Source organism: Phoca vitulina, unplaced genomic scaffold (assembly GCF_004348235.1).
Source record: "Phoca vitulina isolate PV1807 unplaced genomic scaffold, GSC_HSeal_1.0 scaffold2, whole genome shotgun sequence".
Taxonomy (NCBI): Eukaryota; Metazoa; Chordata; class Mammalia; order Carnivora; family Phocidae; genus Phoca; species Phoca vitulina.
Window position 1 is genome coordinate 67,229,013 of NW_022589705.1, and position 23,176 is coordinate 67,252,188.

Below are 23,176 nucleotides of genomic sequence, written 5' to 3' on the forward strand. Positions count from 1 at the left end.
TGTGCAAGTTTGGCCTCCATAACCCCACATAAGAAACTTATCCTGGGACTTAAAATCACTCTCCATTTCTTCCCTCCAAGCCGGATCCTGCCCCACCTCACTTCCAGCCAAAGGCCCCAAGTCCTCTATCTAGGAAACCTTCCATTTCCATCAGAAATGAAAGTTCTGGGACGCCTGGGTGGCTCAGTCAGTTAAGAGTCTGCCTTTGCTCAGGTCATGATCCCAGGGTTCCGGGATTGAGTCCCGCATCAGGCTCCTTGCTCAGTGGGAAGCCTGCCTCTCCCTCTGCCTGCTGTTCCCACTGCTTGTGCGCTCTCTCTCTCTGACAAATAAATAAATAAAATCTTAAAAAAAAAAAAAAAAGAAAGAAAGAAATGGAAGTTCCTCCATGCAGCCTTCCCTCACTGGTCCCATTCTCCCAGCTTAACATGGCGGCTATGGACTAGATCAGCCTTTGTTTGGAGAGAACAAGGCAGAACTAGGGGGCTAGTACTCAGCATTGTTGATTTAATAAATGTATGCATGCATGAATGCTGGGACTAATTTAATGGGGGGGGGGAGGTTGCTGATACTACTGCAGTCTCACTCCAACCCACGGGAAATGGCAGTATTATGAACGGCTCCAGCCCAGGAGGCTTGGCTACAATGGACCCCTTCCACCCTAGGAGCTAGAAGTTGGCCCCACAACTCCCTACTAAGGCCTGGATCCAAACATCCTCCCACCCTTCCCCCAGGCCTTCGCCCAGTTAGGTGGTGGTGGCAGAGGAAAGGTAGCCGAGACAGCAATGCAGTGAAGATCCAGGTTTACTCTTTGGGGATAGGGAGGGGTGAGGAGGAGGTGTGGGTGGGACGGGGGCGCCCCTCAGTAGTCAGCTGTATAATCTGTGCCATGTAGCCCCCGGCACAGCAGTGTGAATTCCTTCACCATCTCCTTCACCCGCCTCTTGTTCACTCGCTCACTGAAGAAGGGAAGGGAGATCAGGTTAGTACCAACCACCACCACCGGCCCCTCCTCTGGACCCAAGCCCAGGACCCGCCAGCTCTGCTCACCGAAGGATCTGCTGGCTAAAGGTGTCCTTCTGTTCAGGGCTGAGGCGGGCAGAGGGAAAACCAGGTGGCTGCAGTGCCTCCTTGATCCACATGCTCAGGAGGCTGAAGCAGTGTTTGTTCAGAGCAAATAGGATGTCGGCAAAGCAGTCCATGAGGCTGCGGGAGGCCTGGCCCCCAATGGCCTGAGGGAAATGGGTTCTCAGCACACCAGGGCCTTGCCCTTTTTGCAGCAAGGGTGCCTAGCCACACCCCACCCACTCCCGGGCAGTTCCTCAGCCAAACGGCACATGACAAATGAGTGCTGTTTTCTGAGAGCCAGCTGATCCTCACAGCAACCCTAACAACTGTCAGCCATTCAACTGATGAAGAAACAGAGTCAGAGAGTTTAGGGAACCAAAGGCTCAAGCTTCCCAGAAGGGGCAGCTGCCTCCGCGGTAAGGGCCACCCCACCCCCCTCCAACACTGGTTCCATCTCACCTCCAGCACTGCTACGAGCAGCATACGTCCATCCTCTTGAACCACTTTCCCTACAGGTTCTACTTCCCCACACCGAGGCAGCAGCTCTGTCTACAGAGGATGGAGAGGCCTGTCAGCCTCGGCTCTTTCCCCACTCTCCTTGGGGACAAGACCGGCACACCACACCCCTACCCTCTGGAGTCCTGAGCAGGGCAGGGCTGGGTATAGGGGTGGCGGGGGGTCAGGACTCAGCATGGGACTCACAAAGAAGCCACAGGAGGCCTTGACAGTAGGTGCCTCAGGGAACTTGAGGGCCAGCACAGCTGTGGGAGAGGCAGAGGCAGATCAGATGGGGCCTAAGGATCCTCCCGAGGGGGCCCCCAGGCCCTCCTGTCCACCTGGCCCCACTTACCACAGTGGAACACAGCTTTGACATCCAATCGTTCACACAGGAACAAATCTGGCTTCCGCTTCAGAGCCTGCAGGAGGTGGAGCTGGTAAGCCCAGCCCCAACCAGCTCCAAGGACCATCCCCCCTCACCCCCCACTCACCTGCCACCCCAGGCCCCAACTTCACACACCACAGGTTACGGCTGCCAAAATCAGCCACCCAGCCATCTCTGGGGGACCCAAACCACCCCACAGTTCAGTCAGTCAGGAGGGGAGCAGCCAGGGGATGCTATCTACATGTATGTGTACATGAATGCATTGGTGTGTGTGAGAGGTTGGGGGGGTGTCACAATACAGAAAGCTTGGGTCCCAGGTCACTCCCTGAGCAAACACTTTTATTCTCCCCTCCATCAAGGCCAGATCTCCTGCAGGCTCCAGGTAGCCAGCAGTGACTGCTTTGATTCAGAGGCAGTCCAAGCCCCCTGGATTTGTTAACAGGACAGCAGGAAGAAGAGATGGCAGCTGGATGTGGAGCCCAGTCCAAAAGCCCTCCTCCCACATCCCACCTGCATTCCTCAGACACCCTCTAGTCTAGAAAGAGGAAAAGTAGGGTAAGAGCCTTGGAGCCATGGCCCCACCATTCAACCAGGATACCCTGTGTCCAGGCCCCTTCTCAGCCACACCCAGCCCAGGAGTCAGTGCTGCCATGTCGGGGGAATGGAAGGAGTACAAGGGGCAGAGAGCCCACCCCAAGTGGTACCAGGACACAAATGGCACATCCTCAGGTCACAGGAGATGCTCTGCACAGCTCCAGCAGTCATCAAACACTGCTGCTCCCTGGCAGCCCCCCAACGCATACCATGTAGACCCCTAACGCCCCAGCCCCTCACATACCTTCCACTCCCCCAGGTTCACTCATGTGCAAACACCCCCACACGCACCCTCTCTGGGAACACCCTACTTACCCTCAAACACACCTCTATCACATCCCTTATACATACTTTCCCACATTTGCAACACACCCTGCTACATATTCACATCCCCAAACCTCCCCACATCCCCCAGCCACGTCCACATGCTGACACCTTCAAGCTACCCAGTCCTCCAGCACGGGTACTCTCCCGACACACCCATCCACAAACACACATGCAAGTGCCCTCACCCCCGGAGATGCACCCTCACAGATACCCACACACATGTCCATCCAGGCCCAGAACACACTCCTTATTCCCTGCTCCTCCTGCGCCCCACCCCCTCTACTAGACTTAAGTTCTAAGAGAGTAAGAACTGTGCCTGCTTCCGCTTACCATTACATCCTCAGCATCTAGCAGAGTACCAAACATGTATTATGCACTCAATAAATATTTGTGGAATGATTAAGCAAAGAAACACATCATTTACCCCAACCCACAGGAACCTCCCAACCACCCCCACACTAAACCCATGTCCCCCCAGCTCAACACATGTATCTTCCACAACCTACATCCCCTTATACAGACATACTGATACCACAATATATTCTCCTCCATCAAAATACACATTCCCACAGCCCAACACACACACCTCCAACACATATCACTGTCCAAAACCCATCAATGCCTAATGCACATCAACATACAACATGCATCAATGCACACGCCCACACTTCAACTACACATCTATCCCAACACAATACACACACTGCTTAGAGCAGCTACGTGATTTCTGTTTCCAGACCAAACTAAAGTCAAAACACACAAATAAAGTCCAACACACTTAAACATACACCAAACACAAACACATCCCAACGCAGTCTCAAAATGGAGCCAGCACCCCGCCTCCCAGCAGCAGCAAACCCATCTGACAGCCCAACTCGGGGCTCCACCCCAGCACATTCATCTTTAGCCCCTCCCTTTGGAGCTCCTCCCAGCCACCTCTCCAGAGCAGGCTGGGGGCACTGAGGCAGGCAGTTCCCGGCAGGAGCACGGGGACAATGAACCCCAGGCCCTTTAACTCCAATTTTACCCCAGCTGCACAGGAGCTGCTGGGCACAATTACTCCCCCTCCCCCACCCAGGCCAGCCCAGCTCCCTCCCTTCAGGATCGCCTCTCCCTGGTCTGGGTGGAAGAATGAGCTAGTTGAGGCAAAGGGGCACTAAAGGAGGATGTTGGGTTGTCAACTTCCACGGAAACAGATGAAGAAACTCTATTCAACTGAACAGAAAAAAAATTTGTCAACAGAAAGCTAAAAATAGGCTTAAATTGAATTTCAACATAAGAGAAAGAGAAAGAGAGAGAACAGAACGTGAATGAATAAAACTAAAACACACCTGTGCCAGGAGTTGCATAAATGAATCAACAATATCAGGATGATCCCTGGGCCCTAAAATATAATAAAGATGGAACTTAAGAAAAAATTATACAAACAGCAACTCAACCTCATATAGTTATGTGGGACTGAGAGCCTGCAGGGAGACAGCGTGGGGGCACATGAGCAGCAGGAAGCAAGATAAAGAAACAAAACATACAAAAACCATGAACTGGGAGAAGCCCAACAGAAAGAGACGGCAAAGTGAAGGACGGGCCTGCCCCAGCTCCCTCCCGAGGGGCCTTCCACCTACTCCCCACTCCTCCTCAGGCCAGTCCCCCAAGTGATCCTTTGGTGCTAGAGCAATTTTGGACTCCACAGAGCTGAACAAACAACCCCCACACTCTTGCTGCGGCCTCTGGTTGGCTGGGGTGGCCCTACACTGCCTCCTAGCACATACCTCCCCAGTATTAGCCATCAAAGAGGAAGGCAGGGCTGGTGGGAGGTCAGGACGCCTGGCTGAAGGCCCCGGAAAGGAGAGGGCATCAGGGCCTGAGCAGGTGCCCTCTCACTTCTGTGGCCTTAGGGCTCTGGGTCTGGCCAAGGAAAGGAATCTCTTGGGTCCACTTAAACCAGAGGACTCCTCCTTGGCTAGGGCAGAGCCCAATATGCTGTGGGCATGGCTGGCAAGCCACCGGCAGGGTCTGGGGGAAGAAACTGTACCATGAGGCCCAAAATGAGAGCCCCACCCAGCAAAGTCCCTCCACCACATGGACACCAACTCAGCAGAGAGCCAGGCTCAGGGCTGAAGACCAGCTCCCACCATCTGGACACACAAAGGAAGAGGGAAACCAGTCCACATGTCACCCCATGGTGCAGTGGGAGGGCCGAGGCTGAGAAAGGAATGGCAAGACTGGGACAGCATAACAGGTAAGGGGGCCATCCTGACCTGCAAGACAACCAACAAGGCCAACAAATATGATTGCCGTTGGACATTATTCTGCCTCCAGTGCTCTTGCCGCCTGTGGCAAGGACAAGGCGTGTGTCTGGAGCTCCTGCTTGGGCTGCTCCACGTTGGGGAGGAAGGAGGCGCTGCACAAACGTCTGTCTGAAACACCACTAAGGAGCTGTGTGATCTTGTGCAAGCCACAGATGCCCAGTTTCCCCAACTGTAAAGGAGATAATGATCTCTTCCCTGCCTCCCTCTGCAGGCTATGAGGAGCCACCGAGAAAGCCCATCTCCTGCACATCTGAGTCCCGAGTCACTCAAGTCCTGGAAAGTGAGGCCCAGTGTGCCCCATGCCTGGGTCCCCCTGCGGACAGCACGTTCGACATTCGGCAGCCACCCTGCTAGCGGTGGGCCCCAGACGGTGAGGAAGAAAGGTTCCGAGGGCAGGAAGACCTCACCCTCCTCTCTTCAACAGCGTCTGATACCTGCTCTATGCTGGCCTTGTTCTGGGCACTGAGCAGGCAGAGAGAAGAGACTCAACCCTGCCCTCGAGGGGCTTAGTCTAGGGAGAGAGACAAACACACGAAAGCTGATTACTGAGTAGGACTGGTGCTGTGTCAGCAGTGTGTACGTGATGCAGTTTCAGCACAAAGTCAGAAACACCCAATTCTGCCCCAGAGAAGCTTCTGAGGACTGATGCATGGGTAAGGCACAGAGGAGTGAGAGCTCACCCAGTAAAGGGCACAGGGCATTCCAGTCAGAGGATCAAATGGGACACAGGAAGGGAGAAGTCAGTGTGGCTGGACTGCTGGTATCTCGGGGACGCTGCAGGAGAAGACACTGAGGAGCATGCAGGAGCTGCATCATGTGGGTGGGAGTGGGATGAGAACCTGAGGCAATGGAGAACAATGAAAGGGTTTCCAGCCAGGGAGGGAAAATACTCAGATGTGTGTTTCCTAAAGAACATTACAACTGCAGGGTGCAGGAACGGCCTGGGAGAAGGGCGGATGTCAGGGAAAGCAGTTAGAGGACTGTTGAGGTGATCCAGACACCCCACACTGAGGTGTGGTCATGGAGGAAGGGGAGAGGTAGGCAGACTGCAGGATAATCAGGAGCCAGGACCACCCAGACTTACCCCCGACTGGATATGAGGAGTGGGAGTGGTGGCCACACCCGGTTTCTGGCTCAAGTTTCTGGCCACTGTGCACCTACCCACGGCCCACTAGAGCAGAGGCCAGCATCATGGGACCACACACTGAGGACATAGGCCGAGAGCGCTCTGGCTCCAGCTGAAACCCCTGGTGAGCCCCCAACCTGCGACCCACAAATCCAGGCAAGACTCATGAGGGTGGTGAGCAGCGCCGTCTCTTTTCCAAGTTAGAAGCCTGGGTTAGACAGCGGGGGAAGCCTGGAGACCCCTGCTCCCAGCTCTCTCAGGCAGAGGGCCACAGAGAATAGAGCGCTGGGGCCACAGCCAAAGGGTTTCGGCCTAGAACGCAGGGAAAGGAACCAGCACTCCCTCAGTACTTCATGTGCAAAAAACCCCAAGCCAGGGGACCAAAAGACACTACTTTTATACCTATAACAATCCTATCAAGTACATGAAATCTCCATTTCACAGACATGGAAACGAAGGCTCCACAAAGGTAAGTGACTTGCCCAAGGTCACACAACTAGTTGGTGGTGATGAGCTTAGAATCTAGGTCTATCTGACTCCAAAGCCCATGCTCTTTCCCCTTTTCATTATATCCCAAAGAAAAGGAGCCAGCCTAGTGCCCCAAGTCCCTCAGAGCTCTGGCCCCACCTTCCCCCACATCAAGACTGGCCCTGAGCCCAGCAGGCCAGCAGAAGACATCATTCACTCTCTTATCCACTTCAACCTAAGGTGTCAGCTATTTGTAGGGTGACAATTGTGCTGTGCTTGATCCCGTAAGTTTCCCATCAAGTCCCATGTGCAACTCAGGGGACAGAGGAGAACAGAGTGGGCAGCTTGGGCTCCCCAGTCGGGGAAGCAGAGGCAGTGGCAGTGGCGGCAGCAGCAGAGACCCTGGTCAGGACCTACCTTGCTGGAAGAGAGTGAGTGTCACGGAGGTGACGAGCAGGAAGAGGGCCTCGATTGGGGGAAAGTGGGCAGGTTCATGAGCAAAGATGTGGACCAGCTACAACAAAGCAGGGAATGCTGGTCAGTTGAGGCCCTGTCTCACAAAGAACTAGCCAGCATCCCTGAAATGCAGGTCAGAACCCCTGCCAGGGCAGCCATTCACCCCACTCTACCCACCCACCCCATCCCTGGGTCAGATGAAATCTAGAACACTGCTGCCTCAATCAGAAGGCCCACCTGTCGAGTGAGGTCAAGAGCAGAGGCCTGGGGGATGGTGCTGTACATCCGACCCAGCATCTCACACAGCTGTGGCACCATGGGGGCAAAGTCATCCAGCAGGGTCTTAACGGACTTCTCAAAGATAGCGCACACCGCCTTGGGAAGGAAGCAAAGGGGCCCATGAAATAGACAACAGTATTATGATCATCAAACTTGCCAGGAGACTAGATCTTAATTATTCCAACCACTAAAAAGAAATTATAATTATGTGATGTGATAGGGGTGCTAATTATCATACAATGGCAATCACATTAGAACATAGAAATGTATCAAATCTGCATGCTGAACACCTTAAATTTATACAATGTTAAATATCAAATATATTTCAATTCAAAAAAAGAAAAAAGGCAGAAAGCAAAGGGGCCCTAAGGTTAGTGGGTCACAATCAGCTGGAACAGAACTGAGGCCCTGCACAGAGGAGGCCTTAGGAGGGACCTTTACCTATAAGCCTGGCCTGGCCCTGCAAGTCAAGGAAGGTAAACAAGTCTGACCCTCACCCTGAAAGGCGGGATGCAAAAAGGCCCTTCTCAGAGGGCCACAGGATGGAACTTCGCAACTCAAGTCTTGCTACTTACATCTGCACCATTTCCTCTCACAGAGCAGCAATAGCAAGAAAATCCTGAATTGAAAAGGGACCAAAGGCAGGAAGGCAGGTCTCTGATTACAAAGTGGACCCCTGACTGTCACTCAGCCCCAACATTGTAGTTCTTTGGTCAAGCACTTTTTGTGACATTGGGAAGTTCTGAATGTCTTTCCAAAAGATTCCTTGTACCTGTCGGGCAAGAGTCACCTCCTTTATTTCCTCCAGACCATTGCAAGCCGAGATGGGCAGCAACACCTTCCTCCTGCTCCATATCTAAGCAAAGTCACCGTGGGGGTAGGGAGCAAGGACTGAGGCTCACCTCCACCACCTGGGCATCATTCAGCCATTTGCTCAGCACCTTCTGGATAAGCTGGAAGACCTGCTGCAACACCACAACCACCTGAAGACACAGGAAGAAGTGAGGTGCCCCCACCACCACTCTCACCCACCCAAGATGGACATGGTAATACAAAGCAGGCCAGAAGTTCAAAACTATTACCCCAGACTAGACATTGAGGACTCAATGGATGGGACCTTGGGGGAAGGAGTGAATGAAAGAGGATATCCTGAATTTTAAGGATCATTTTAGAGGAAGCCTCAAAGTGCAAAGCAAGGACATTAGGAGGGCTTCAGAAAATTACCAAAACTTTGTAACCTTTAAAAAAATCACTCCCTATCCATTTCTGCACAGGAAAATCCTTTTAGCGCCAAAAGCCTATGGGTTAGCCCCTGAAGAAGTAGAGACGCTGTGTCACACAAACAGGCCTAGGGTAGAAAGCCCCAAGGGATGCACATATATGGCAGCTTATGGAGGAACAGAGAGCAAACTGAGGTCCTGGGAGGTGAGGGAAGGCAGGCCAATGACTACCATGGAAGGAGAAGGGGCTCTATTGAAGGACGTTGACCCAAGTTTGGTCTAGAGCCAAAAGGGCACCTGAAACTAAGGTGAGGAATTGAGGAAAGGAGCCGGGATACTGTGGCCTCCTTTTCTCCAGGAGAAACCCTGGGAACAATGATCCAAGAAGTCTCTCACATTTATACAGAACTTTATAGTATGCAAAGTACTTTCACTCAAGACCACATATGCTATGCAGCACAGTTCTATGAGATGTGCAAGCCAGGTAGTCTGACATCCATAGTTTTCAATGGGAAGCTGAGGCTGGCCCCAGATCAAACAGCTTGTAAGTGGTCACCCCCACCCCCTGTGCCTAAGCTTACCACAGTATTTGTCACACTGCTTTGTGACAATCTGTTTACATGGATTTCCTCTAGACTGGGAGCAACTCAAAGGCAAGAACTATTACATGTAGAGCATGTAAGTATCCCCAGTGCCCACAGGGGACAGTGAATAGTGAAGTAGAAGTTGGGGGTTAAACAGGGGCCCATAATTACATCACTTTGGAGGTTGAAGGATAATGCCAGTGTCCCCCATGGGGCAGAGGAACCACAATGACATCACCCCGGTTGGGCTGGGGACAAAGACAACATCACCCACAGGGTTGGATGAGACAATGACATCACTCCCTATAGAGTGAAGGGCAATGATAAGGTCATTCACAGGGTCAGAGGACCAAATGCATCATGCCCCACAGGGCCAAGGGAACAATGACAATATTACCCATGAACTTGGGGAGAAACAATGACATTCCCACAGAGTGTGTGTTGGGGGGGGTGGGCACAATGGCAACATCACCCACGGGGTTGGGTCCCTGCGGCACTGGCAGCTTCCGGAGCTCAGGGCCTTCATGATCATCCTCATGATGACTGACATCCAGCGTGGTGAAGAGGTTAGAGAGAAGCCCCAAGATGTGGACAATGGCCAGCTTGTTGGAAGGATTAGGCTATGGAGAGAATCAAACCAAGCTCTGGATCTCCCAGCCCCATCTTGGCCCCTGACCCCAGCCCTGACTGCCAACTCTAACCCCAACCCCCAGCAGCCACAGTCAACACAAAGGGAAACCCACCCCTGCCCTCTGGCCACACACACACACACACACACACACACACACACACACACACCAGGGCACTCACTATCTCCTCTGCTAGCTTCTCCAGCTGCTGGATATAGGGCGAGATAAGTGAGTGCAGATTCTTAAGGATCTCCTCCACCTGCAGGGCTGACAGCAGGAAGCCCAGTGCCTGCATCAGCCACATGCACTGGCTCGTCTGTGGGGCAGAACATGGAGAGTCAATCCTGGACACATCTGGTCGTGGGTAGGAAGAATGAACCTCTTGGGGTAGGTTCCAAGAACAGAGAATAAAAGACAAGGGGTAGGAAAAGGCAGAAGAGGATTTCCGTAGATTTCCACAATATCCCCAAGGACCCCTAGAAACTTCTGGGCTCACCTTGTGGATCTGTTTCATCAATACATCCTGGAGATAAACAGAAGGAATACGGGATCAGTGGAGTGCAATGTGCCCTGAGACCCAGCCCCACCTAGGCCCCCGCATACCTGGGAGACAGCCACGATGTTAGCAGCATAGGGTGGCAGGTCATACTTGCATTCTCGGCAGATTTTCTTGAGGGTGGACACAGAAGAGACAGAGAGCTCAGGATTGCCTAGGGCATGCAGTACGAGGGGCAGAACACTGTTGATCATGACAGGGTGGTCAGCCAGCCATTCAGACAGAGCTCCTGGGGTAAGAAGGAAGAGGGGAGGATATTTGAGGCAGGCCAGGCTGGCTTTGTACCATGTCCCTGTAAAGTAGGCAGAACTTCTGGCAGGATCAAGTTACAGCCCTAGTACTGAACAGGGAAATATGCATGCACATGCTCAAACAGGAGGCTTATAGCTGAGAAGCAGGAAGGAGTTACTCAGAAGAGGCCTAGCACTGCTGTTCCATTGACAGCAAACTAGCCTTACTGAATTGCAGCTCAGAACATTGTAGGAAGGACCCCTAGATGTGCCAGGACAGTCAGCTGGCTGCAATGCTGATTGTGTGTGTGGGCATATGTGTCTCTCCCATTTTGGACAGGAACCAGCAGGCTGACTGTGGCTGGGGAAGGTGCCTGTGGCTCTGGAAGTGTGGTCATGGGTGTGTGCCAGGTCTCACCGATGGTGAACATGACAGTATCTGCCAGCTGCACGTTGCTGATGCTGATCCGTGGAATGAGGCCAATGAGGCCAGGCACCACATCAGAATAGTTGACGTCGATGGTCTCTGCAATGGACTGGAAGCCGTAGAGCAGGGCCTCTGTGTGCTGAGGAAAGAGATGCCACTGGCTTGGCTGAGGAGGAGGGTATGACAGTTCTGGGAGGGCAGAGGGAATCAGGCTTGGGAGATACCTGCCAGGAGTAGGGCTCCTCTGAGCTGGTGAGCAAGCGGCCCAGCTTGTCATAGAGGTTGCTGAGCAGCTCAGCCCCCAGCATCTCGTACACATACATGAGCGTATCTGAGATGTCCACCCTAAGAAGCAGAGGAAGACCTTATACGCTGCCGGGATCCTGCCCTCAAGCCCAGGAGCCCACCCCAGTTCCTCACAACCCTGCAAAAGGGTCTAGAGAATAGAGAAAGGAGCCCCAGGATTCAGGAAGCCTGGCCTTGGGTTCCTCCCCTTACTGTCTTCATTAGTTCAGGACTCTATTCAGAGGTAGGACTGGCCTGCTGCCATCACCTGTAAATCCGGAACTGCTCCTTCTCATCTGAGGACCAGAATCCGTATTCCTCGTCAGAAGGGAACTGGGCCTTGTGCAGAAGCACATCCACCAGCTGGAAGTAGACTGGCCGGTACACCTGCTGGTACACAGCCTGCTTCTCTGCCTCGAAGGACAGAATGTCATCCTGAGACAGCCAGGGAAGGAAGTTAGCCACCTAGGCACCAGGCCCAGAAGCCCATGATCTACCTTCTATCATTACAGCTCAATCCAACAAGAGGTCCCAGAGACACACCTGCAGCGTGTACCAGAAGGTGAGGGTCAGGGAACTGGTGGTCTCGTTGACAGGGTAGTGGCCAGGGATGCCAGTACAGAACATTATCATGTTGACAAGGGCCAGGAAACTCTGCCAGTGCTCCACTTGGTCCAGCAAGGCCCTTGGAAGGAAGACGTATAGTAAGGTCATTCCACTTACCCCAACAGGGCTTCATAACTCCACCTCTTAGAGGGCCCTGCTATCCCCCCCACCCCCACCCCCAGCTGCCCCACTGCTCACCGGGAGTGGTTCTCGCCCAGGGCCACAGCAATTCGACAGATGCCATGGGAGGTCTCCATGTCCCCATTCTGCACTGCCTGTCGCAGTTGATCTTGCAGTCCCAGCACCAGCGGGATGAGTTTCAGGAGTGTGTTCACATACCTGGAGGCATGAGGTTAAGGAGACCCATCAGAGCTGTCTGCCCAGCCCCCACCAGCTTTGAGAGAAAGAGACATTCTCTCTGTCTTCCAGCAAAGCCCCCTCCCCACATTAAACCCAAAGCAAAAAAGAGGTCAGGGCCTACATGGTAGCTTTGACGCTGCCCACGTTGGGAAAAATCTGAGGTCAGGGACCTACCACCAGGAGAACTCTGGGAAGGAAGTATGAGAAGGTCAGTGTTGAATGGGTTGAATTATGTCCTCTAATTAGACTTACAGTTGACGCTGGCATGGGTTAAGACTTCTCGGGAAGTCGAAATGAGATACACGTATTTTGCATGTGGGAAGGACATAAATGTTGGGGGGCTAGAGGGCAGACTGTAACGGGCTGAATTGTATCCTCCCCGCAAAAGATATGCTGAAGTCTTAACCTCTAATACCTCAGAATGTAATCTTATTTGGAAACAGGGTCATTGCAGATGAGGTCATAGAGTAGGGGGGAGCTCTAATACAATACAACAGGTCTCCTTATAAGAAGACAACCACATGAAGACAGACTTACAGGGAGAATGACATGTGATGACAAAGGCAAAGATTGGAGTCATGCTGGGTGTATCCTGCAAGCCAAGGAACAAGACTGCCAGCAAACCACCAGAAGCTAGGAGGAGGTGAGGAAGGATTCTCCTACAGGTTTTTAGAGGAAGCCAACACCTTGACTTTGGACTTCTAGCCTCTGCAACAGTGAGATAATAAATTTCTGTTGTTTAAAGCTACCCAGTGTGTGGTACTTTATTATGGCCCCTCTAGGAAACTAATATAGACAGTGTTAAGAGAGACTGAACAAAGATAGGAAACAGAGGAGTTAATACAGGCTCAGGAGCCCTGATGAAGACTTCAGGAGGCCCCGAGAGCGTCAATCCCCACTGTCCACTCCACTCCCTATCACCAAATCCAAACTCCTATGTACTCTGGGGGCAGTATGAAGGGAGAGCAGTAGACGATGAACCCTGAGACAGCTAAGAGGCAAAATGGTCAGGACTTGATAACTGACTGGATACAACAATGGGGAAGGGTTAAGGACAACTCCCAGGTTACCGGCGGAACAATTAAGTAGATGGTGGAGCTATTTACTGAGGTCAGGAGGAGTGGGTGGAGGGGGAGAGCAATAAATTTAATGGGAGGCCAGAAGGTGATAAGTTCAGCGTTAGGCATGTTGAATCAGAGGTACCTGGTGAGATCTGCAAACAGAAGTGTCCAGAGAGTTGGATATGAAAACCTGAAGCCCAAGGGAGAAGTTAGAGCAAGAGACAGTCATGGGCAAACAACTGGTAATTGAAGCTATGGGAGTAGATGAGCATTGCCCAGGAAGAAAGCACTGAATGAGAGAAAATAGGGTCCAAGTCAAAGTCCTGAGGCACAATGATCTTAAAGGGGGAACAGGGGAAGCACAGTATACAAAGGAGACAGAGAACACTAGCTCCACTCACTGGACCCCTCCCCAGCAGCCTGCTCCGTGGAGATCAGACTAATCAGAGGAAGTGATACTCTCAGCAGGGGTACTGGGGGGATCAGATGCTTGAGACCCCTCTGCTACCAATCATAGTGTCACCAGAGCAATCTATGGAGAGGCAGGGGGACTGATGGGCCAGAGGACTTCTATCTGCATTTGCCCTAAGCAGGCTGCTAGGCAGGCAGGTAACCTCATAACCTCAGAGGTAGGATGAAAACAACAAGAGGCAACCAGCCCAGGATGTTGGCTTTCTCCAAATCCCCATTCTGGTGGGACAAGGTGTCCATGCAAGGATACCCCCAACCCAGAGACAGCCCTAGAGGGTGCTGCCTGGAGACAGCTGAGATAGCTTCAGTCTCACGACCCTGACACAGGCTGCACCACCAGACAATGGGCACCTTCAGGCCAGACTCTGGCACAAAGAGCAGGGGCAGGGCCAAAGCCCTGGCCTGCAAGCTCCCTAGCAGCTGAGATGGGGGCAGGAGGTAGTGCTCTATTCCCAAAGCATCCCTACCAAGGCTCTCTCACACCTGCCAAAGTTCATGTACACAGCAGGTACTCAATCTTCACTGAGTTCTTTTTTTTTTTTTTTTTTTTTAAGATTTTATTTATTTATTTGACAGAGAGAGACACAGCAAGAGAGGTAACACAAGCAGGGGGAGCGGAAGAGGGAGAAGCAGGCTTCCCGTGGAGCAGGGAGCCCGATGCGGGGCTCGATCCCAGGACCCTGGGATCATGACCTGAGCCGAAGGCAGACACCTAACGACTGAGCCACCCAGGCGCCCCTTCACTGAGTTCTTGATCTGTCATATTTAAGTTGCATAATAGGCTCAATCATGGATAATATGGTCCAGAAGGGCTCAGAGTATTACTCAAGATCATATAGCAACTTAGAGACAAATGCCAGGCTGGGGCAGCCACTTCTACTGCTGCAGGACTGCTCTTTCAGGGCCCAACCTGAATTTCTCCAAAGGACCTATGCAAATCTCAGTCCATATCTCAAATTCCAACTGATGGGAGTCCCCAAGAACGTGTCTAATTCACCTTCTCTCTTCCTCCAGCCCCCAATGAAAAGCTTTTCCAGGATTAAAAACATATTTCAGGAAAAACAAAATCAAGGGAGAGAGAGCCAAGCAAGCAGTAGCAGCTTCTGGAAGAGTGGGAAAGAGGGGACCTGAGTGCAAGCTCAGCCAAGGGGAGAGCCAACATCAGGACACTTGGGGAAGACAGTGGCCAGATGACCCAAGAGTCAAAACCACAGGTGACTTTCTCAAGCCGAAGTCTAGGAGACTAGACTAAACAGAGCAAGGCCCAAACTCTGACACCAGGCTGGGTGCAGCCCACCAATAGGGGAAACCCTAGATTTCCTACCACCTGGGCACCTATTCCTGAAAACTGTGAGTGGACAGAAGAGCAGGTCTGAGGCTTCCAGAGGTTTGTAGATTTGGGGGAGGGAGAGAGAGAGGATATCTTTAAGGCCATGGCTGAGACTGGGTTCAAGAGGCCTAGTTCCATTGGTCAGCTCAAGCTGCCGGGGCAGGGCTGCTGGGACTTGCTGGCTGCCACTCACACTGAGCTCAGCCCAGACCTGCAATTAGAGCTCCGGGAGGAGAGCTGAGAAAATGGGGAGAGTTGCTAAGCAACCATGGGGGCTGCAGCCAATGGGCGCTCAGGAGGCTGTGGGTTCCCTAACTGGCTCCTTCTTCGCTCATTCGTTCAGAGGAGAAGAAACATCAATTACCTGCCAAAGCCCTCGAGACTGGCTGGGCGGGTAAACCTGGGTGTATCCAAGGACACCCCACATCACCCATGCAGTGGCCCCAGGCAATTCCCCTTAGCCACCAACTGTCCGAGCCCAGCCGGCACTTGAGCTTCAGGCTGCCGAGGAAGGTTAGACCTGGGACTTGGTACCCACCTTGAGTTGGAAAGCCTGGGAAACCATGGGAAAGATAGACTAACTACCAATGCAGTAACAATACCAAATTCTAGCAAGTACTGTTTATGGGGTGTACAGGAACCATGCAAAACCCTTCACAGACCTTCTCTTCTTTGATCCTTATACCAAAATATTCTTTATAGAGTACCAGGGGCCCTGTGCACATTATCCTATTTAAGCCTTTACAACTCTGTGAGGTCGATATGATCACACCCATTTTACTGATGAGGAAACTGAGGCTTAAAAATGACTTACCCAAGGTCTCAGATCTAGCGAGCAGACCATCTGGGATTCAAACTCAGATGTGACTAATGTCAAGGCTGGAGCCATTAACCACTCTCTGATGCTATCTCTTTCAATGTTTTCCCCTCCAACTCTGCTAAGGGTTTCTAAAGCCCCATCTTTCATTCTTTTTTTTCTTTTTTTTAAGTAGGCTCCATGCCCAGTGTGGAGCCCAACTTGGGGCTTGAACTCACAACCCTGAGATCAAGACCTGAGCTGAGATCAGGAGTCAGACACTTAACCGACTGAGCCACTCAGGTGCCCTAAAAGCCCTATCTCTGAAGTGTTAGTGTCTCCAGTCTTGTCCTGGCCAATCCAACTTATACTAAAAATTTCATTATGCCATTTTCTCTGCTTGAAATCTTTTAATATCTTTACATCCTCCTCAGGATGAAGACCAAAATTTTAAGCCTGGCTGACAAGGTCTTGCATGATCTGGGCCCAGACCTTCCACAACTGGCCCTTAAACCCTGCTGTTTAATCACCACCACTCACCAGGCTCCCTCAACACCTTTTCCTTGCTCAGGGTCTTTAAAGCACACCTCCTCTGGGAAGCCTTCCACAACCCTAAGATGGGGTTAAATGCCTCCTGTGGGCTCTCACAGCCCCCCGCTTTCTCCATTATAGCATTTATCTCATTGACCATACTTGCCCTTTCGTGTGTCTATTAGGCTGAGCTCCTGGCTTGCTGAAGTCAACCTATTCATCTTTGTGCACCTGCTGCTCAGCACAGGGCCCAAGATACAAACAGGTGCTCAACAAACATATGCTGCACCAACAGCTCACTACACTCACCTTCTTTCAGGTCCTTGTAGGTACTATGGTGCTGCCCACCACAGGCCCTGTGGCCCTTTGCCCTTGCTTTAGTTCTGAAACCTGGAACACTCACTCCTCCCCTGACCTTCCCCACCCCACTCCCACCTCTCACCACTCAGGCAACTCCTACTTCTCATCTGTTCAAAAAATACTGAATGCTACCAAATGCTGCCAGGCACAGTGTGACAAAATAAAATGACAGAGTGCCTGTCCTCACGGAGCTGAGAGACCAATGGGGAGACCTAAGTTAATTTACAATGAAACTGTATTACAGGCTAAGAAGGAAAATCCCTAGGAGCTCTGAGATAAAATAACTGAGAAGACCACTTAGTCTTAAGAATCACTGATGGCTTTCCTAAGAAAGTGAAGTTTCAGCTGAGGTAGAGATGATGTGCCAAGTACATGTGATGGTTCAGAGGCTAGAAGAAACATGGGACAGTCAAGGAACTGAAAAGATTGTGTGAGAGTGAAGAAAGGACAATGGCATGAGAAGAGGCTGGAGATTAGCCATACTGTGCAGCACCTTTGTGAATCACATTAAGGATTCTGAACTTCATCCTAAGAACTGTAAAAAGCCACTGAAGGGTTCTGAGCAGAAAGGACAAACTGGATCCTCATTTTCAAAAGATCACTCTGGCTGCTGGGTGTGCAATAAAAGGTACAAGAGTAAAAACCAAGGGACTGGTGAAAAAGCTCTGCAGTAATTTGGGGAGAGAGATGATGACAGCTTGGACTAGGGTGGCGGCAGTGGAGATGGAAAAAATAGATTTGCAATATGGTCAAGAGCAGAACAGTCAGGACTTGGCGACTGATTGGTGGAGAGAAAGAGAAGAAAGAGTCAAATATTGTAATGAATAATTCGTCGGATGGTTAGTGGTCTGTCTCCCTCTCTGAACCATAAGGACCACGTCTTGTTTGCTTCCTTGTGTATCTCCAGCATCGGACCATGTATCAGTAGGCACTCAAACAGTGTTTACTGAATGGATGGATGGAGGGATGGATGGACGGATGGCCAGGCAAGCTGTCCTTCTCTGGGAAGGTGGGCACCAGCTCACCTCTGGGCATCAGGCTGCGAGATGGCATTGACAATGGCCTCCACACTGCTGTCGAAGAGCTCCGAGTCCTGCAGCGCAGCAAAGGCGGCCTGAATGAGCGCCTCACAGTCCTGCAGTGGCACCTCCAGCTGCACCCAGCTGGAAAAGCACTTGAGCACCTTCTGACGCACACAGCTGGGTGAGCTGGGCTGCTGTAGCAGCTGCTCGAGCAACGGGAAGACAGCCCCGCACTCCACTGCCAGGCTGGCCCGCACCAGGCCTTTGCGATACTGAGGCAGACGACTCGTCTGGAACTCCTCTGGCAGCACTGTCAGCAGCTCGAGTAGGGCCAGGCAGCGGCCCTGACCGTCCACCGGTGAGTCCTCAGCCTGGAAGAGCCGTACCATATCTGCCACAGCACACGGCCAAGCGTCAGGCATCATGCTGAGAGCCAGGGAGGCCAGGGCCACACACAGCCGAGTCAGCACAATCTTGGAGCCGCTAGCAAAGTGGGTGATCTGGGTGAAGAGCTGTGCCTTTAGACTTTCATACTGGTCAGTGGGTATGTCACTCCAGTAGCGAGAGATCTTGATGTGCAGGGCACTGGCCCCAAAGTACTGGATCTCAGGCACCTTGTCGGGCTGCAGTAGCTGCCAGCTGAAGTGCCAGGCCTGTGGGGAGACCTGAGCCTGCATCAGCCACTTCTGAGCCAGGTTCTTGTTCTCAATGTTGGGATCGTAGTAGAGCTGGTGCAGCGCCTGCAGGACAGCACAGGACTGAGCAGCTGCTGGGCACTCTGGATCCTGCCAGAGCCCAGAACAGAGGGCATGACTTGGTCCTGCAAGTCTGCTCTCTCTGACTGAGGGGCTGAGCAGGAAGAGCCCAGGGCTCTACAGTGTTTCCTGGGCCCGAGTCCTACTGATATCTTGAGAGCCTGAACTGTGCCCATGCTCTACCATATTCTCTTCTCCTTATAGCAAAACATTATGGGTTCAGAGAGTGAACCTCCACAGGAAAGCAGAAAAAGAGGAGGCTGAGTTCCCCAAAGGGAGGCACTTGAGGTAAAGGACAAGGCCCAGGTTGAAGGAATGGCTCCACAGGGATGAAGCTAAGCCTGAGAAGAACATGGAACAGCCTGAGGGGCCTTGACCCTCCCAGGCACCACTGCTCCCATCAACTCCAAGAGTTCTATTCAGCTTTCCCAGGATCATCCCTAGGTCACTCCAGATGCTGGCACCAAAGCCAGTGAGAAATCTGAGCAGGACTAAGACTTTGCCAGGCAGCCGTAGGCCAGAGACTTACTGGAGGGGAGGGTGAGAACACCCCTCAGAGAGCACACACGAGGGTCCAAAAAGCTGGTCAAAAAGTCTTGGCTGGCAGCCCTGGCAAATGCCTTGTCTGGAGCTCTCAACTAGCCAAATCCCCAGGGTCCCAATTCCATAGGGACTTCACACAGTAAGAAAACAGTGGTTTGTCTCCCTGGTAGCACATGGAAGAGCGCGCCACCATGCCAACAGTGCCCAGCCCCAGGGGGTGGAACAGTCAGGTCAGGACTCTGACCTCCTAAGCAGGCTCCATTCAAGTAGGCTTAGCCCAATCTGTACTTCTGACAGCAAGTTCTAGCTACTGTCCCTTGTTTGGCCCCTCAAGGATGCTGAGGCAGGCAAAGAAAAGAAGCAGAAGGGTTGCATTCTTAGCATTTGGTATGGCAAAAAGGGCGCAAGAATAACAAGTGAATATCTGCAACCATTCCTTGCTTTCCAGCAAGGTAGCCCTATCTCCCCATTCATCCCAGCGGGGAGGCATTTCTGCATCCCAGGCCTCTGGGGCAGAACACAGAAAAGAACCAGAGAAGCAGTTCAAAAAAGATGGCCTGGGCAGTGGGAAAGCCTGGGAAGGCCATGGTAGGAAGCTGCGTGGGCAGGAGAGCAGGGAAAGGACCCTGAGGCTGCCAGGATGACTGAACCCCTTGGACCCAGCACAAAACAAAGGGGGCCAGCCCTTCCTGCCTGCCCAGGACTGGTCTGGCCTCCATCCAATGTAAGAAGGACCCTTCTCCAAGAAAGAGTGAAAACAACCCAGACTGTTTTAGTTTCAGGTTATTTTCTGAGCCCCTGGGTCACAAAACAGGTCCAGGATGGCTCAGCATCTGTATGGTTCCTGAGGACTGAGCTGTAGGTCTCCTCGGTTCCTGGTTTCTTACTGCACTGCTCATGCAGTTCCCATGGAGCTGGAGAATAGCCAGTCTGGCTGTAGGTCTAGGCCATCAGCACTCTGGAGGGACCATCCCAAGGCCCCAGAGTATCCACAGAGAACCCATGTCTAAGGAAAGCCAGAAATAGCCCATTAGGACACCACTACATTGCTGTCCACGCCTGCCCAGAGAGACAGCAAATGCCAGGTGCTCTGGGGACACCATCCCAGCGGGCACTCAGCCCAAGCCTGGGCTCTGGCATTAGTGTCAGTCCCCAGAACTTCTGCACTGTCACTGGACTGCCCACCCCAGGGCCCTCGTACCTTCTCCACGTTCTCCACAGTGAAGTCCAAGGCTGGTGCTGCTCCAGCCCCTGCAGCCCCCGGCTGTTCCTCCCGCCGCTCCATCTTTGCTCCCTCCCTAGCAGGGAGGTGGACCCTGACCTGTCTCCTGCCCCAGCCCCAGCCCCTTGGCTGCTGGCCCCCTGCTAGACCCCGGCTTGGGTGCCCAGGAAGCGGTGCGGTGACAGGGGGCCCAGGGCGGGCATGGCTGCCGAGGCCTCCCCACCTCGGTCGGGGATGGGGGGCTTGCCAGAGGCCAAAAGGGGTGCTCTTAAGGGGAGGTCAACTGAGGGGGACTCCGAGGAGGGAGCCGTCAGTGAAGAGTTCGCAGGCGGGGGTCCTGGTGGTAGGTTACGGCTCTGTCCCCAGAATCTATGAGGAAGGAGTCATAGGGAAGGCAGGCCTGTGGGGGAAACCGAGCCCCTGGCCCGTGAGAGGTCACAGGGTCGATGGCCTGTACCCACAACAACCTCGTCTGAGTGAGCTCTCCGGTCCTACGAGGAGGTCACGGGGTGGGGGGTGACGAGGGAGAGAGCCCTTCGCGGGTTACGGAGGTGTCCGACAAGGCGCAGGGGTGCAGCTTCGCGAGTCTGGGGCGAAGAGTCCGTAGAGTTGAGGGGCTGTGGCAGGTCCCCTCCGCTCGGCCTGGCCCGCGCTCTTCTCACCGCCCGGCTCCGGCCCCGCTACCGCCGCTGCCGCCGCCCCAGTGACTGACAGGCGAGCCGGCCCGGCCGGGACGGGGCGGGGACCTCAGCGAGGCGCGGGCTGCCCCCAGCGCCTGTTCCGGCACGGCCGACTCAGGCGCCGCCCTCCCCCCGCGCCTGCCCTGGCCCGGCCCGGCCCGGCACAGCCCGGCACGGCCCAGCGGAACTGCGCAGAAACTCATTCCGGGTCCCTGGTCCTGTCCCCGCGCCGGCCCGCGCGCCCCCGAGCAGGCGACGGAGCGGCGCGCCGCTCGAGGCCCCCGCTGAGCCAAGGCCCCGCCGCTGTGTACCCTGGGAAACGTAGTCCACATTGCTCCTAGCAGGAGGGTGGCGCCTTGCGGTAGAGGTCGGGAGCACGTGGGCTGGGGACCCGGGGAGCCCCGCCGGCCCCAGACCTACTGTCGGCGACAGGGTCAGACCCGCGGGAGGCGCTGATGAGCAGCTCCCTAGGACGATGTGACCGAAGGGGCCGGTGGTTGGAGCTGGGATGCCGGCTAGAGGATAAGGTGTGTGTTGGGGGTTGGCGGGGAGAAACAGGTCAGTCTGGTGCCGCGCTGCCGGCGCCTCCTGGGGCCCAGGAAGGGGGCGGTCTGGGCAGAAGGCATCAGCACCGCCCAAAGAAGAAAGGGAGCTTGGCGCGCCCCAGGAATAAAAAAGGACGGCTCTCCGGAATGCCCAGTGAGCAACCAGGAACCACATACCATGGACAGTACTCGGAGAACTTCCTAAGGTGCTTGGAAGTAACTTCTCTTTATGAGTAATTAGAATAAGAATAGCTCACATTTAAGTGCCAGGAACAAGCAGTACTTTGCCTACCTTGGTCCGATTCTCTGGACAACTCTGAGGTGGGTTTTTTAGTCACATTTTCAGATGAGGAAACAGAGGTTGAGGAAGGTTGAGCTTTTCTTGTCCAGGGACACACAGCTAGTGTAGCAGAGACCAGCCACAGATCTGGTCCGCCGCAGACCCCAGCAGCCCCTACCCCTTACACTTCCACTTGCCCTTATATTAACTCTTATTTCTAAAGTTTATTTATTGAAGTAATCTCTACACCCATCATGGGGCCCAAACTCACAACCCTGAGATCCAGAGTCTCATGCTCTTCTGACTGAGCCAGCCAGGCACCCCAATCTTTTATTAACTCTTGCCAGCTATCCCAGCAGGGGAAAAAATAATCAAAAGGGAAAGGAGGACCTCTGTACTTGTATTCGGTGGAGGAAGCTGACATTGGCAATAGCTGCTAAGGCTGAAGAATGTGAGTGTAGGCTTCCCTGAGGAGGAGAAACTTGGTCTGGGCTTGAAGAATAGAGAGAAATGGGTGAGGAGGGGGGTTCGATTAGCTCGGAAGCAAAAATCTAGTGGGAATCTAGTTGTTCAACAAATCTTAAGTGGGGTTTCAAGTGGGCAGTGATGATTGGACTTGCATTTTACAAAAACCTATCTGTAGGATGTAGGATAAATTGAAGGAGTGGTCTTTTCATCATTTGGGGGTGCAGGGAGAGAACCTCTGGTTTTCATCAGATTCCCTAAGGACTCTACAACCCCCAAACAGTTTAAGAACCACTCCTGTGAACAAAAAAGGTGACCTCACATGGTGCAGACGCTCCTAGATCTTTTCTCTGATCCTCAGCTTTCTACACAGCCTCTCCTTTCCTGGATGAGACCTCAGTGAGTCAGCCAGTGCACATACACTCTGTCCCAGGGGAAATAGGACCATCCCTGGACAAGAGAGAGGAAAATCATTGGCAAGTGCACATGGAACCCCACACCTCAGTTCCCGGATGAACCAAATGTCGAGGGAAGTTTTGGGTACTCCCTGAAGCTGGAAAAACTGCCATTTCAAAGCTGCCTATAGTTTTCCATCTTACAAGAGGTGGTGACTTGAAAGCCCTTTAGAGGAGACCATACCTTGGTTCTGGGAAGACCACTCAAACAGGCAATGTAGTTTTGCAAATGTGAAACAAAGACTACGGTCAA

The 23,176-nt window shown here is 53.0% G+C and overlaps 1 protein-coding gene across 3 annotated transcripts; it reads right to left on the bottom strand.

Moving 5' to 3' along the window:
- Positions 1-384: 384 nt before the first annotated feature.
- IPO13 (importin 13) lies at positions 385-21,278 on the bottom strand. Of its 3 annotated transcripts, none has more exons than XM_032430790.1 (20): positions 20,478-21,278; positions 17,982-18,718; positions 12,246-12,386; positions 11,985-12,126; positions 11,710-11,876; positions 11,381-11,501; positions 11,148-11,295; positions 10,547-10,728; positions 10,440-10,466; positions 10,113-10,259; positions 9,791-9,934; positions 8,413-8,493; positions 7,469-7,606; positions 7,193-7,289; positions 4,204-4,256; positions 1,919-1,985; positions 1,771-1,829; positions 1,528-1,617; positions 1,051-1,232; positions 385-959 (listed from the first exon to the last, which is right to left on the bottom strand). In XM_032430790.1, exons 1-20 carry the CDS (start codon positions 20,559-20,561, stop codon positions 863-865), a joined length of 2,904 nt encoding a protein of 967 aa, XP_032286681.1. In that variant the 5' UTR covers positions 20,562-21,278; the 3' UTR covers positions 385-862. The 3 variants fall into 3 exon arrangements, with proteins under 3 accessions (XP_032286681.1, XP_032286691.1, XP_032286699.1); XM_032430800.1 differs by having other exon boundaries at positions 386-959; positions 10,125-10,259; XM_032430808.1 differs by lacking the exons at positions 385-959; positions 1,051-1,232; positions 1,528-1,617; positions 4,204-4,256.
- Positions 21,279-23,176: the final 1,898 nt, after the last annotated feature.